Here is a 16774-nt window from a genome sequence, read left to right on the forward strand (position 1 = left end):
GCCAAAATAGTCGATTTGGAAAAATTCTTTAAAAAGTCTTAAACTTGAATTCTCACTTTAGTAAATAACCATGAAAGTGCCTTACATTAGACAAGCTGGGTGTTTTACTGTGCGGAGCTATTTACAGAAAAATGTTCTGCAGTGACATGCGCAGCTTCTTTCATTGTGTAAAATGCTTTACACATTAACGCACGTAGTGCCTTACTTAAGGCAACACATTGAATTATTTCAAACACTCCCCAGTTCAGTGCAAGTAACAAGACATGATTTACAGCTACTTGGAAATTGTGTCTGTTTTTTACAAGTAAATGCTTTCCGGCAGCTGAAAAACTGAACCGCTGGACAGTAGCTGGCTGACGCCGCATGTGTGCAGAATGTCCTGTTTTAGTGATGCCGCGATATCCTATGTATAGCCCAGTGACTGCTGTGTTTGATGCAAATTGCTATTCGACCAGCTGTGATTGACTACTAGGTAGAGACAGACCACCGGCCACCCCAGCACTAGAGCTATCTTTCAGTATTATACTCCTGCTGTATCTTCTTTGATGGCTACACTTTTTTAAGCTAAATATATAGCACATTTTTACAAAGAAATAGTTGTGTTGTGTTTAAATTAAATGTGTAACAATGTAACAATACATATTTATCTCCTTTTTTTTTTTTAGGGAAAGTCATCGTGCCAGTTTCCTTTTCAACAACAGTTATCAGCCCTAAGCAGAGAAGGACTTTTAGATTCATTGTTTGTTTTATTTGAAGAATGCAGCAATCCTTCATTAATGAAAATTAAACATGTGTCGAACTTTGTAAAAAAGTGTAAGTAAAGTTTGAATTTTTAGTTTTGGGTGTTTACTTATGTGCTAAATATTGAAACTGTGTTAAAAAATGTTAAATAAAAATTAATTCATTTCTTGCCATTTCTGTAATGGTACACAGACTCCATTAGATATTTGCTAAAGTATAACTCAGTATTAAAATAACTACACTTGTCCCTATAGAGACAGATAGTGCTATGTAAATTTGCAATCTGTATTGGCAAAGGTGTCTCCAACTGGATAATATCTCAAAAACAATGGTACAACTTTATCTCAACCCTGTAATGTTCCCTGGAAAACCATTTTTGTTTTATTACCTCTGCTTTACTCATGTGTTATCTTTTAGTTTTTAAATTTATATATATATATATATATATATATATATATATATATATATAAAACTATCCAACAGTACACATCAAAAAGTATGATTGCAGTAGAGGCTAAAATGTTTTATTTTCTAAGCAGTAAATTGCCCATAACTAAAGACCAAAGTGCATATTTTTGTTTAAAAAAATAAAAAAATAAAATAGCTAAGTTGAAAGTTGTTTACGAGCTTGGTTACATTTGTCAACATTTAGCAAATCTATTGCTTCACTATTCAGTTCATAAACCCCCTTGATTTGAAGATAATTATTTCCACTTTGCTCAAGGAATCCACTCTTACATTCTAAGACATAAGAATTGAAAACACTTATCGACATTAAAAGGCTTATTGGAATATTGGAAAGTTTTGCATTTTGCATGTCTTCTCCATTAATGAATCACTTTCAGTAATGTTCTTTTAATTTCCATTTTTAGATGGTGACACTATTGCAGAATTACGTGATCTTCATCCCAGTGTGAAGGACTTTGAATTGAAGAATGTTATTGGACGGGGTCATTTTGCTGATGTGCATGTTGTCAAAGAGAAATTGACAGGTGACATCTTTGCTATGAAAATCATGAAGAAGAAAGCACTTCTAGCCCAAGAGCAGGTATTTATGAGATTTCTCCCTTTGCAATATTTTACAATATAAATGAATGGCTTACTCCAAGCATCATAACCAATACAGCCCCCTGTAGTAGTTATGAAGCTAGGAGTACCTTGGCCTGGTTTACCAATATTGGTGCAAACCATTTAGCAATGGTTCTCCTCCGGGCTCTGATGCTCTCTGGTGAGCTGCAGAAACTGGACACCTCGATGGGTGACATTCATTGGCTGAGAGCGTCAGCTGGTTGCTCTAAGCCAATGACTGTCATTCTGTGGAACGACCGGTGCACAGAATGGACATTAATCAGCCCGGAACTCTAGTTCTGGGTTGGCTGATGACAACCCAATGCTATTGGCGGAGGTGGAAAATCTCGGAATATGCAGACAAATCACCAAAGTAGTCATGGTGCTTGGAGTAACCATTTAAATATTGATTTGTGTACTTATTTATCACATATATGAAGTCTAATTACTCTTCAACTATAGATTTCAAATCCACACTAAAGTCTTCCTAGCGTCTACTAGCAAGAGCCAGAAGACACATTTTAGATGCCAGGCTTGATTTTTGTCTCCTTGGTGCTGTTGTCAAGTCCAGACTCCCATCTCTAACTTAGTTTCACATACAATTTGTCATTTCAAATTGAACATCTCAAAGGCATAAGATCGCTGTTTGCTCACTCCCATTTCTTCTTTTAGTAATATCACTGCACATCTAATATCTAGTATTTGTAAATATAGGAGACTTGCTAGCTTATCAACACTTACATATTTTGATATGGTCATTAAAATAAACTGTACATGTTTTATTTATTTGCTGTTTAATATTTTCCTATTCATAGACATTTACCAATCTATATAGTTAGCTAAGTGAGGACTACACAGTAACAGTCTAGTTATGAATTATTGTACGCTCTCTCAATCAGTCAAGGATCTATTTCTTGTATGGTGGATTTATAGTTGTGTTTAATGTCGACTGTTTTCTCAAGTCCATACTCCATAGAGGGGGAAAACAAATTAGATAATTTTTTTTAAACTTCTTTATTTTGGTTTTCATTAAGTAAAACAACATATAGGATAATTACCCTTTTATTTAATTTTTTCTCCCTCTTTTGAAATTAATTTACAAAAAAATGGTAATCCCAGATGATAGTACTAAAAGGTAACCAGGTAAAGAAGGCACAAAAGAGGGGCAAAAGAAGAGAGGGGAGTGGTTTCTCCATCTCTGTATCTTTAATGGTCTCGTCAAAAGAATTCCTATCTCTAGTCAAATACTTTTTTGTGGTTTTCCATCCTGCAAGCTGTGGGTCTGTGGAAGTGTTTGGATGTTTCATAGATCTTAGCCTTCAGCCTGCCAATTTCTACGGTTTCCCTGATTTTACGGATAACTGTGCTGAGAGTCGGAACGATTGGGGATCTCCAGAGTTCGGCAATGACACTTAATGTTGCTAATGCTTTTCTATTGGTCCGTGTATTCTGGGCTCTCTTGATCATTATTACATTAAATGTATCTATCCAGTAACGAGCACTCCATCAGGAGCCATAGCTGTCTCTGCATAAGTATCCTAGTGACCCAAAACACTCTTCAATGTGTTATTTATTTATTTTTTTTGTTCCCCCTCATCTGCGCCATATTTTTGTGTGAATATAATGGAATTCTGTCTGGATTACACCTCGTGGAACAAGCCTTGTGTTTGTCTTTTGCTGTGAGCCGTTCATACCGAGGTTAGGTTAAACAATAGTTCAGAATATAGATTTCTAGATGAATACGTGAAGTCCATGAACCCTCTCGCTTCCCATAATGATCTCCCATTGGTTACAACTTGCTCCAAGATCTTCTAGTGTTAGTGGAATTTCTGCATTGCATTAAATCTGTCTGTATATCTAGGTAGCAAGGATATAGGAGAAGACTCCAAAGAGTAAGTTGATAAACATGCTATTTATAAAATATGTCCATTTACAGTTGAGTCCCTTATTTCAGAGTAGCTTTGTGAGGCACACCGTGACATTTTATAGACGTGTTGCCATTTATAATAATGCGAATTGTCTAATCTCTGTAGGTTTCATTTTTTGAGGAAGAGCGGAGCATATTAAGCAATCATATCAGCCCTTGGATTCCCCAGTTGCAATATGCATTTCAGGACAAAGATCACTTATTTTTGGTAAGTTTAGCTTTTCACATTCCAAATAGAAAACTTTACTCATCAAAAAAGAAAGCGCCCACTCTCCCCCAAACCCTCTCTCCCCCCACAGATATGTGTGTGAATTTCAGTGATGATCTGTACTTATTGCAATAATTAACATTGCCTAGCTGCGGAAAAACAATTAGACTGTTCACTGTGGTCCCTGATCCAAATATATATATATCTATTCAAAGCCAATATGTGGTTTTTTTTTTTTTAAATTCGGAAAATGTATCTTTTTTTTTTTTTTTAAATAGGAGAAAATCTTACTAGGCCTTGTGTGTTAAATTGGTCATTAGAAGTGTGCAAAATTTCAAGTGCAATATCCTTCATAAATGACTATAAACAACAACCAAACCAGTAATTTACCAACATATGTGAAACAAAATAATTTCTTTTTAATTGTGTGCAGGTAATGGAATATCAACCTGGGGGAGACCTGTTGACATTAATGAGCCGTTACGATGACCAGTTTGATGAAAGTATGGCACAATTTTATCTGGCAGAACTCATTCTTGCAATTCATAGTGTTCATCAAATGGGTTATGTACATAGGTGAGAGCATAATCTATATGATATATTTCTGATTAATCATTAATTAATTAATACATCTTAATACTGTCATCATAATCCTGCATTTCCACGTTAAAACCACAGCCGTATTTCGCAAATTGATAGGCAGGCAGAATGCTTTGCAAACTTTTGATCTCATTGTCATCCACAAAATATGGCGTTATTTTTATGGAATAGTTTTGCAAACATTTGACTGTTAAAGGAACACTAAAGTTAAAAACAAATATATTTTTAAAGTGGATCTGTTGTCTTAGCATATTTAGCTCCACGATGGTGACATCTCTGCTTGAGGTTGACCTGGAGAGGGAGCTGCAGCTATGGTATCTTATGCTTACCTGATGCTTTGGGCACCGCCATCTTCTTTCTTCAACTCCTGGTTCTTCATCTGCAGGAGCCTGTTCCGTGCTGTATACTCCCACATGCACAAAAGTGCAGTACTAATGTCTATGGAGACTACTGTGAGACCATTGAAGACTCAGATAGATTACTATGTTGAGTGAGATAATGCTGTATCGTAACAGATTTTATCCTCTCAATTTTTCTTTAATATTTTTTTCTGATGACAGAACTGCTTTAAAGTCAGAGAGTTCATTGTTTATATAGATTATTGAGTCCCCTTGATTAAAGGAGGAGCTTCTGCTTTGTACATGAATATTGGAAATTGCCAAATTTAAGTTTAGCTACAATTATAAGCAACTTTCATGTCTGGTCCGTCGATGAGAAAAGGCTACATAAGATTGGAAGGGTCTTCTTCTTAAAATATAGCCATGAAGTCTCACAGGGAAGAAGTTCCAGACAAACCACATAATATATTTTGTACCCTGTGAGGCATTTTTTGAAATATAAGACTCTTAAAGGTGACTGTCCAGGTTTTGTTAGTATCCCCATTGGAATAAAACAGGGAAATACATAAATCCTGGATTGTTGGTGGGCCATGAGGACTGGTTTGAGAACCACTGATCTAGATGGTATGATGTACCACCTCCACTTTCAGATAATTGCTCCATCAGTGCAAACTGGGATTTCCAATTACTTTGTTGTACCATTTTCCTGTCAGTTGTTGTTTGAGCACTTTCTTTCATATTGCTGTAGAATGCTCTTTCTTCTTAATTATTCAGATCTGCACACTGGCCAATCATCCTTACACATATAGTGTTACCTTTATCTGTATGATAAAATACTTTTTAACGTAATGTTTCACAGATAGAGGTCAGTTGCTAGTCAATTGTTTTGCCTTTAGGGCCATTTTTTCAGATGTGCAGACATTATTCTTCTGAGCAGAGGGGTTAAATATTTGTACAAACTCCAAGGTTTAGATTTCTAATTTAATAAACATAAAAAACAATGTCCCCTAATATATTTTTCTTTACATTTTCAAATAAAATGTTACATAGAACAAAGGTACAATAGATGGACTGTTATTCGTTAAAATGAAATGTAAAACTGAAATTTTATATGACACCTTGAAATGCCCTGCATAGACAACGTGTGCCCCTGGCAGGGAGACTTTCCAAGTTGTGAGTTAGCACACATTTACAAATACACTAACATTTCAGGTTATTTTCAGTATACCGTAATTGAGACTGTTTGTGCTATTAGGCTTTGCTAATGTTTCAAAAATGGTGTGCTGGTGTGCTTAGTTAGAGTTAGAAAGGTTTTGTGTCCCGGCTCTTGATATTTGTTTTGTACACCTTTTGTGTCTGGCATCAGCACCCACAGCATGCTAAATGCTGACCAGAAAGACTGCACATGGCTTGGTGAGTTTCACATACATACTCAAAGCTAGTGCTACTCGGGTCAATATAATTCTTTAACTCCCTGAAAAAGAAAAAACATAAATTGGTTTAGGCTTTTCACACCTAACTTTCCTGAGGGCAGAGGACAGGGGGGTGGGGGGGGGGGGAGAAAAATCCACTTCATTGAGAATTTATTTTCTGATTAGATTGTGTACATGGATTTGCTTGCCCTTGCTGGACTAAAACTCGAATCATGCTTAATAAGATTTCAGGTGAGTCTGGTGGTAGTTAAAGGAACACTGTGTTCCTTTAGCTTTAGGCTCTACTAAATGGGGAGTCCAATCACCATAACAACTTCAATCCATTGGTTATTGTGCCTACAGTGCTATTTGAAAAAAATACATGTGATATAATGGGACAGTGAGGCAACCACTTGCTAAGCAGCTTATGTGACATATAACACCAATCAATCTAATCCTGTGGTTAGCAGAATTTTTATATCTCAATAGCATTATATAATCCTCCCTCCCTTGCCCATGTAAATAAGTAAAGGATAAACTTTTCTGAGATACCATGCTAAGGCAAGTTCTCCATACTGCCCAATCCTCCTCTAGAGAAACGTTGTACATGCAGACGGCAAGCACCATAACCACCTCATATGATCTAGTCATGGTGCTTGGAGTAGCCCTGAATTATAATTATAAAAGCACTTGTGAAATGATTATGGCAACTTCTTTTTTAAAAAGCCCCTAAAAATACAAACAATTACATTGGATAATGAAATCATGTAGTCATCTTAGATTGTTTCAAATGTATGACATGGACAGTAACAAGTAATGAACTAATTGGTTAATTATCCTGAAATAATCCCTGAAGTCTCATTATCTAGTTCGAAATAATCCATTGCACAGATGGTGCTAAATAGATGCTTTTTAATACCTACAATTGATATGAAAAGAACTAACAAGTCCTAATGATAAGCCAGTGAGTAATTCAGCATCAAAAGGATAATAGACGAAAATATAATTTTGCCTCTTTATAAATCGCTGGTAAGACCACAACTTGAATATGCTGTGCAATTTTGGGCACCTGTTCTAAAGAAGGATATCATGGCACTAGAAAAAGTGCAGAGACGAGCTACAAAATTGATAAAAGGAATGGAGCATTTTAGTTACGAAGAAAGGTTAAAAAATGTAAATCTCTGTAGTTTGGAAAAACGGCCCCTCAGAGGCGATATGATAACGTTATACAAATATATTCGAGCCAGTACAAACCATTATCTGGAAATCTATTCATAAACAGGGCTATACATAGGACACGAGGTCACGCATTTAGGCTGGAACAAAGGAGATTTAATCTAAGGCTAAGGTTTTTTTTACAGTAAGAACTATAAGGATATGGAATTCTCTGCCTGAAGAAGTGGTTTTATCAGAGTCCATACAGATGTTTAAACAGCAATTGGATAAATACTTCCAAAAACATTACATACAGGGATATAATTTCTAATTAGTGGGGTAATAGCTGCTTGATCCAAGGAGATATCTGACTGCCATTTTGGGGTCAAGAAGGAATTTTTTCCTAGTTTGTTGCAAAATTGGAAGCGCTTCAGATTGGTTGTTTTTTTTTTTGCCTTCTTTTGGATCAACGGCAAAAACATATGTGAGGAAGGCTGAACTTGATGGACGCAAGTCTCTCTTCAGCTATGTAACTATGTAAGTTTTGTCAGTTGTAAAGCGGAGGCAGGTGTATCAAGGAAAAAGTAGCAGCATGTTAGTGTGATTGCCTAGAAATCTGTACACCTTTTTCTCATATGTTCTGCCAGAAAAGAATAGCATATAAATGCCCATGATACAGACATATTAAGTGCACGATTGATCATTTGGGGGTAGTTGTGGGTAAGATTACTGATGCCCACGTTGCAATGTATTTTCAGAACTGGTGTGTGAGCATACATAGGCACACCCAGGTCCGCCATCAGGGGGTGACAACCATAACGGTTGTCACGGGCCCGGTGGCCCTGGGGGGCCCGGCAGACCGGGCCCCACGTGGAGCGGCAAAACTGCCGCAGGTGCATCTGCACCGGGGCCCATCAGGTGGCCCAAGCATTTAGGGCCACCCGATGGGCCCTATATCTTCAGGGGCCCGGTCAGCGATGCGGACGGGTAATTGCGCGACCGGGCCCCTTTAAAAAAAAAAAACAAAAAAAACACCGCAAGGGCTGCTGGGAGGAAGTGACGGCCGGTCACTTCCTCCCAGCTTACTGCGCGTGGGAGGAGAGCAGAGGAAGAGAAAAAGTAGAGGAGAGAGGAGAGGCATCCCCTACCTCCCATCATCCCCAGCCACCCTCCTGCAACTTAAAGGTAAGAGGCGGGTGACTGATAAATGAGGTGTGTGTATGTATGTCTGTGTGTGTGTGTGTGTATGTCTGTGTGTGTGTGTGTGTGTGTATGTCTGTATGTATGTATGTATGTCTGTGTGTGTATGTCAGTGTGTGTATGTCTGAGTGTGTATGTCAGTGTGTGTATGTCTGTATGTATGTCTGTGTGTATGTATGTCAGTATGTGTCTTTCTGTATGTGTGTGTGTTTGTCAGTATGTATATACAGTGGGACCTCAGTTTACGAATTTAATGCGTTCTCTGGGACGTTTCTTATTGCGAAAAATCTGTAGACCGAAACACGATTTTCCATAGGAATGCATTGAAAACCAATTAATCCGTTCTTGAGGTCAGAAAAAAGTCAAAATGAGCTGGCATGGAAACCAACCCACAATGCAGAACACACAATAAAAGGCATGCAAACAACGAAGCTCAGCTCCCTACCTTTCCACAGCTTGAGAAATGCACCAAAAAGTCTCAAAACAATTGCAAACAATTTCCAGATTGGCTCCAAAACTCGATGCAAAAGCCGCTCCAACACCTCCACACTCGACGCCACGTGCTACCCACAGGCCCCAGCATGCAGGGGGCGGTGCTATAAACCTCCCAGGTGCAATGCATCCTGGGGAAACTTGCTTTGTATTGTGAATTTTTTTTGTAAACCGAGGCATTATTTTCAATGGATTTTCATTTGTAAACCGAAAATTATGTTAACTGAGGCGTTTGTAAACCGAGGTCCCACTGTATGTCTGTATGTATGTCTGTGTGTGTGTGTATGTATATATATATCTGTCAGTATGCATGTTTGTCTGTGTGTGTGTATGTCAGTATGTCTGTATGTATCTGTGTATGTATATATCTGTGTGTGTGTATGTCTGTATGTATGTATATCAGTATGTATGTGTATGTATGTCTGTATGTTTGTATGTGAGTATGTATGTACGTCAGTGTGTGTGCCTGTATATCAGTGTGTATGTGTGTATCTTTCTGTGTCTGTGTATTCCTGTGGGCGGGGCTTGGAGGCGGGCACACGGGGGCCCAGACCTTGAGCTGTGTTAGGGGCCCCACAATTTCTGATGGCAGCCCTGGGCACACCCCTATGCTTAAGAACAACTTTAGGTTATTCAAGCATATATGTTTTATGTTTTGTAATATGTTCAACCAGACCTATAGTGTCCTGTTCCAAAAAAGACAGATCTGGTGATTTTTATTGTAAGTCTCGTGTGTGGAATCAGATACATGCATAACTTTATATAAGGCAGACTGAAAGTGGCACTTTAAGCACCAAAGTAAATTTAGCTGAATAAAAAAAATAGCTTGGCACTTTAACGTTCATGCAATACATTTTAAATATGATATTACTATGGAACCACTCACATGTACTAGATACATTATCAGGCTCCATATTATGCTTTCAGAGGTGCCTTATAAGGCCTGCATATATCTCCTCATACAAGGAGATATATAGGACAAAGACTTAAATCTTTATATGCCAAAATGTTATTTATTAAAACAATAAATCTGATGTACATTAAAATCATGGTAGCCCTGATTTTGTTCAGTGATGCTCATTTCCTGTGATGAGTTACTTAGCCACATCCCCACTGATATCAATGAGCACTCATTCTGGGGAAATCATCAACTGATACATAAGTCCTAGTTTTTAATTATTTAAAGGAACACTATAGGGGCAGGAACACAAACATGTATTCCTGACCCTATAGTGTTAAAACTACCATAAAGCCCCCATGCCCCACCTCAGTCTACAGTTGCTGGCTCTGCCCTTGATCTACCTGCTTGGCTGACATCATCAGAAGTGATAATGCTTTCCCATAGGATTGGCTTAAACTGTCAATGGGGACGATCAGGGACAGAGCCAGCAAAAGCCAAACACAGCCCTGGCCAATCAGAATCTCCTCATAGAGATGCATTGAATCACTGCATCTCTATGAGGAAAGTTTAGTGTCTCCATGCAGAGGGTGGAGACACTGAATGGCAGTGCTACACAGGGAAGCACCTCTAATAGCCATCTGAGGAGTGGCCTGTGGAGGTTTCCCTAGGCTGTAATGTAAACACTGCATTTTTTTCTGAAAAGACAGTGTTTACTGCAAAAAGCCTGAAGGGAATGATTATACTCACGAGAACAAATCCAATAAGCTGTAGTTGTTCTGTTGATTATAGTGTCCCTTTAAATATCACATCAAAGAATATGGAAGGTGGGAGAGGTAGTAGAGGTGTGTGCGTTTAACCCCTTAAGACCGCAGGGCGTTCTATGCCGTCCCTATTTTGGTGGCTCTAAACGCCGCAGGGCGGCATAGAACGCCCTGCAATCTTTTGTACTTACCCGGTCGCCGGCGATCGCGGTATGGGGACTTACCTGGGAGCCCAGGGAGTCCCCCTGCTTCCTCTTCGGCCCCCCTGGGCCATGTGATCGCGAGTTCCTTGCGAGGACCTCACGATCACATGGACGGCATAGCCGTCCAAGGCATTGCCAGCAGGAGGAGTGCCTGGAATGACAGGTACTCCCCCTGCTGTCTGAAAAAAAAAAATTCAATGTTAAAACAGTGTAAAAATAAATAATATATACTTAGTGTTTGTGACCAAGTGGCTACTAAAAAAGACTGGCCATACTCCATTTGCAATACCTTGGGTTGTCTACTTTTGCAAATGGCATGCCATCATGGGGGTAATTCTTATTCCTGGGCTACCATATGGTCTCAAAGGCAACGTAACCAATCTGGCGAATTTCAATGTGAAAAAACTGAAATATGTAACACGCTATATTTGACTCTGTAACTTCCCAAAACACCATAAAACATGTACATAGGGGGTACTGTTTTACACGTGAGACATCGCTGAATACAAATATGTGTATGTTATTGCAGTAAAAGCAAACAGTATTTTGACATTCACAGTTAAAATGTCACGTAGAACTAAAAAAATTCAAACATTTCTTATTTTCTCACATTTTTTTTATATTTATTTCATATTAAATTATGTTCCATACCTAAATATTTGATATTAAACGAAAGCCCTGTTTACCCTGAATAAAATGATATATAATAAGTGTGGGTGCATTTAATATGAAAGAGGTGACAGACATATAGCGCAAATGCCAGGTTTTGTTTACGTTTTGTTTTGATCACAACTTGTACATTTGGCTGCGATCTTAAGGGGTTAAAATCCAGTATGTATTTTTGTTTGTTTTGTTAAACATAACATATATTTAACCCCTTAAGGACACATGACATGTGTGACATGTCATGATTCCCTTTTATTCCAGAAGTTTGGTCCTTAAGGGGTTAAGCTTTTTACTACAGCACACAGCACACTAATGCGGAAAAACCACACAGCTTGTAAGGCATGTTTTTTTCTATTTGTATTTTTTCCGTTTTTTTTTTTTTTTATTTCTAACTGACTTTAAAAAAAATACATAAATATATATATATTTACATTAATATTGTTAAAAGCACTCGACACACTACTGCGGAAAAACACACGGCTTGTAAGGCATGTTTTTTTCTATTTGTATATTTTCTGGTTTTTTTTCTCATTTCTAACTGACTTAAAAAAAGAAATAAATATATATATATTTACATTAATACTGTTGAAAGCCTTTCAGAATGTTCTTATTTCCTTCTCAAAGATTACATTTTTTTATTTTTCACAGAGATATAAAACCAGAGAACATCCTTATTGATCGTACTGGACACGTTAAACTAGTGGATTTTGGATCTGCTGCAAAACTGACTGTGAATAAAACAGTAAGGCATTATAGTTTCTATTCATTATATTATGGTTAAAACAAATTCAAGTATCTTTTTTCTTTTACTGTATTTCTTCAATCTTGCTTTCAGGTGAATGGTCGTCTCCCTGTTGGCACTCCAGATTATATGGCTCCAGAAGTTCTTTTGGTGATTAGTGGAGATGGAAAGTCCACATATGGACCAGAATGTGATTGGTGGTCTCTGGGCATAATCGCTTATGAAATGATGTATGGAAGATCTCCATTCACAGAAGGGACTTCAACAAAAACATACAATAACATCATGAACTTTCAGGTTAAAAACCTTTTCATATGTTTTCTATGCTGTTGGTTAGTATAGTAGTTTATTAGCATAAGTTAACTTTTTCTTTCTAAATTTTTGTTTCATAGCGTTTCTTGAAGTTTCCAGAAGAACCAAAAATCAGTAAAATGTTACTTGACTTGATCCAGGGATTGCTATGTGGATCTAGGGAGAGACTAAAGTATGAAGATCTGTGCTGCCATCCATTTTTTTCCAACACAGATTGGAACAACATCCGCAACAGTGAGTATTTAAGAAATAAATCCAATACCAGACATGATATTGAAAATGAAACCAACTGTCATTGTATAGTAGTGGTGTGCACTTATTTTGCTCAGATTTAATCTCCTTTGAAGGAAGCTTGCAACAGAAATGTTGCATGCAACGTTTAGAAACCTTTAAACATATCTTGAAAACATGCAAACATGCACTCTGTAATCTATCCAAAAAGCACACCAGTAAGAGGGATCTTCCTAGAATTGTGTGTTTTCTGTGACCTATTGTTTTCTGAGAAGGGGACGTTTTCCAGCTCTATGGTGAACAGGACGCCTGCTGGGGAATAGATCACCCGTGGAGGAACATGTATAACCCCATCCTGTTCTAATATTAAAGCTTACACTTGCAGCTGTACTTTTTCTTTTTTGTACTGTAAAAAATCACCATGGAAGCTAATTAGACCTGCAAAGTTTTACCAATGTACTTGCATGACGTCTCTTGCTATTGTTACAGCAAGTATTTTTCAAAGATTTTATGTAATTTCCCTTTCCATATTAATCTTTCCTCACATAATTCAACTGATAACTTAAAATTTGTCTTTCCACTTTGTCCATTTCCTGACATATCTATTATACATTTTTGAACTCCATACCCATTGACTTATACCTTTTTATGGTTAATACCATATACTTAGAGCTACTGCTAAATATTGTCACAGCAAACAAATCACGTGCCTCTTAAAGTGCGCCACCCAAGTTATATGACTTTTACAACATTAAAGGCTATATTTGTGCCGTGTGTGTGCTGACTCTTTGTAAAATTATGCTTTAACTTACTTCTATGTAATATAGCTAACTTCTTTACTAACCATGCTTAAACTTCCATCTTCAATCCTAATTTTGGTGTCCTATGAATTCCATACATGTTCAGTTATATTTCTTCAAGTTACAGTATTTCTGTGTAGATAACATGATCTGTCTCTCAAATTCCTGCAAACTCTTAGGGATTGTTCGCTGTAGCTGTCTTAACGATAAACTTGGTTTGTAGCCCCTTTAGCATTCTGGAGGAAATCACATTATTTAGTGTATTACCTGCTCTTGAAATCCTCTTTTTATAGAGCTAGACCTACCACCTACACCAAGCATGTTTGTTTTCTTTACTTTGCAAGCTGTCTCTGTTTGATACTCCAAAAGCTCTACTTAGCGCTATCATATATAATTTTAGCCTCTCTGCCACCACTTCCTACAGTACTTCTGTTTTTTCCTCTGAAGATATAGCTTTGATTTTCCAAGCTAGAACTGATGTCATCAGGCTGAAAAGTATAGTGTCTGATTACTCATCTTACCTCCAAGTCCTTCTCTTTGTTCAAACATTTGCCCTCAGAATCCTGTTGACTATTATCTTCTGTTCACTTGTATAGTTTTTGCCACAGCCTATATACAATGGTGACGTGATGGCATACTACTGATACTCGAGGAAGCTTGATGAAATAAGTTTTGAATGAACAAGCCAGAAAGGAATTGTTATATCTTTTTTATATTCTAAGCCTTACAGCACCATGGAAGTATAGTAGTGGAGGTAGATCTTATGGCTTTGCCTTTCTATACTAAAGCAATGGAAAATAAAGTAGACAATGAAACCTATTTCTGAGCTCACACAACAGGTTACTAAATATTCTATGTTCACTTTCTTTTTCTTAGATTACTTAAAATGCAAATCTGTTTTGAAGGGTCTTGGGGTGGAGGTTGAACTATTATTATTTCTAAGCCAGTGTTCAATAAATATTCTTTGACCTCCATTAATTAAAGGACTTCTGTAGGCACTGTAATAATTATGGTTATAGTGTCTGGAGTCCCCTGGTACTGTCCTGACATTTAACATTCACACTTTTTATTTTTAATGAGGAGGCATTAGCCAGAGCAGTAATGGATGGCTGTGAGAGTGTCAGCTGACTGCCTTCAGCCTATCAAAGTGTAATTTGCTGGTATGAATTGGTATGGTTAAAAGGAAATGTGTAATCTCTGCATTAGCCATACCTTCAGTGGAGGGTGAAATAAGAACCTGTGTTCTGTGTTAAACTGCTCAAAAATAATTTAACACCTTAAGGACCAAACTTCTGGAATAAAAGGGAATCATGACATGTCACACATGTCATGTGTCCTTAAGGGGTTAACATGAAATGGAGTGACATCGTCCAGGCTCTCCAGACACCGTAACTAGTTCAATGAGAATAAATGATTGTAGTGCCTACAGTGTCCCTTTACTAGCTAGATATTGAGTTTATGATATGTCTGTAGTTCTTTATAACTCTGTCATTATATAACAAATTTAAGAAATGTGCTGTGAAATAATTACTTAAGCATTTCAAATGTATTATAAAGCACAGTCATGGGCTTAATAAAACATAGAAGGATTGGTTTACTTAACTACATGTGAAACCATTGGCATGTGATATCAAAACTAACATAGCCACATGAGGAACCGGTTAAATGTGTGATCTGAATTTGCTGTTGCATAATGTTAACTGTCACATGCTGGATGTGGTCACGAATGTGTACAAAATCTGGAACTATGAAAAGCAGTTCTAGTGCATGTTGGTGTAATTTACTGTATATTTGGCTCTTTGTACACATATTAGACTGAGCGTCATGATTATTACTAAACAAATAAAAGATTGAGCATTAAACACACTTTGTGATTTCATTTTTAGGAATGTGGCTAATTCGATAATTTACTGCAATTTGTTTTCCTTTGCATAAACTCACTGCTTACAGGCATGAATGTCAAACTCCAGCTTCACATCCAGTGTCTTTATTGAAATTTAAATTGACCCACTCCATCCGGCTGTGCTTTTCCATTCACTCATTGTTCCTGCTCACTCTGCAGAAATTAGATGCTGCATTCCACGGCCTGACTGACCCTACAAAAACAGCAAACAAGGGTCTCTTCTTTTATTTTGCTTTTTGTAGATTTTTCTCCTTGCAGCTTCCAGATCTGCTGTGATCATTAGTATATTATATAATATGAAATATACACCTGATTACATTCTGAGTGAAAATATTTCATACTGATATTTTCTAACCAGGTACATCTCTTTATTTATTTATTTATTATATCATACCGTAACATTCACAGATGTTAAATCAAGCACTTTATTGTTCTGTGTAAACACTATTCTATTTACTTGTTGACAACCTGTGAAAGGCCTTATATATATATATATATATATTTCTCTTCTCTTTATATTCAAGTGGCCCAAAGGAAATTTATTCTGGAACCATGGTAACAGTATTAGCACCCAGCGTATCCCCCCCATACAATAATGCCTTTTCAGGCTGCTGTTTTCTTAGAGGCTTCTGACTAAAGCAGCATAGAACATATTATGATAACACAGCCCCTTAAGGAGGTGCATCCTTCGTCCCCAGAATTCCAGTTTATTGGAAGTGATGTGCAGAATGATTCAATCTACATTTTTGTCATCAAAAAATAAAATCAAATGTATTTGCTTAGGTGGAATAAACCGAAACCTCAAATATATTCTGCGATTATCCCTAAATGAGAATCATAGGATTGTCTTTAGTAGCAGTATGTACCTCCTTTTTTTTAAATTCACAATATATTTGATTTTCTGAGCTGCCAGAGCAATAAATTCAAAATAAACCTTTAGAATTAGGTTATCTGCAGTGGGCGTGTGAAATAATCTTTTTTTTTTTTCTGGGATGTGCATGCAAAAAGAATGGATATTTCTAGGCAAAGAAGGGTTAATATCTTGTTGCTGTAATAGATTTCATAGCAGTGACTCAGTCTGCCAGTTCCTGAGAGAGCTTGAAGCTGCAGTGCT

At 37.2% G+C, this 16774-nt stretch overlaps 1 protein-coding gene across 1 annotated transcript in view; it reads left to right on the plus strand.

The window, feature by feature from the left end:
• The window catches only part of CIT (citron rho-interacting serine/threonine kinase), a 103207-nt gene that overhangs the window by 15969 nt on the left and 70464 nt on the right, over positions 1 to 16774 (plus strand). Inside the window, exons 3-9 of the mRNA XM_063454602.1 lie at positions 666 to 813; positions 1614 to 1789; positions 3843 to 3944; positions 4378 to 4520; positions 12321 to 12414; positions 12508 to 12711; positions 12807 to 12960. Coding sequence (XP_063310672.1) covers positions 666 to 813; positions 1614 to 1789; positions 3843 to 3944; positions 4378 to 4520; positions 12321 to 12414; positions 12508 to 12711; positions 12807 to 12960 — 1021 coding nt within the window. The remainder of the gene's footprint in view (positions 1 to 665; positions 814 to 1613; positions 1790 to 3842; positions 3945 to 4377; positions 4521 to 12320; positions 12415 to 12507; positions 12712 to 12806; positions 12961 to 16774) is intronic.

The sequence above is a fragment of the Pelobates fuscus genome, chromosome 5, assembly GCF_036172605.1.
Source record: "Pelobates fuscus isolate aPelFus1 chromosome 5, aPelFus1.pri, whole genome shotgun sequence".
In the NCBI taxonomy this organism is placed as follows: domain Eukaryota; kingdom Metazoa; phylum Chordata; class Amphibia; order Anura; family Pelobatidae; genus Pelobates; species Pelobates fuscus.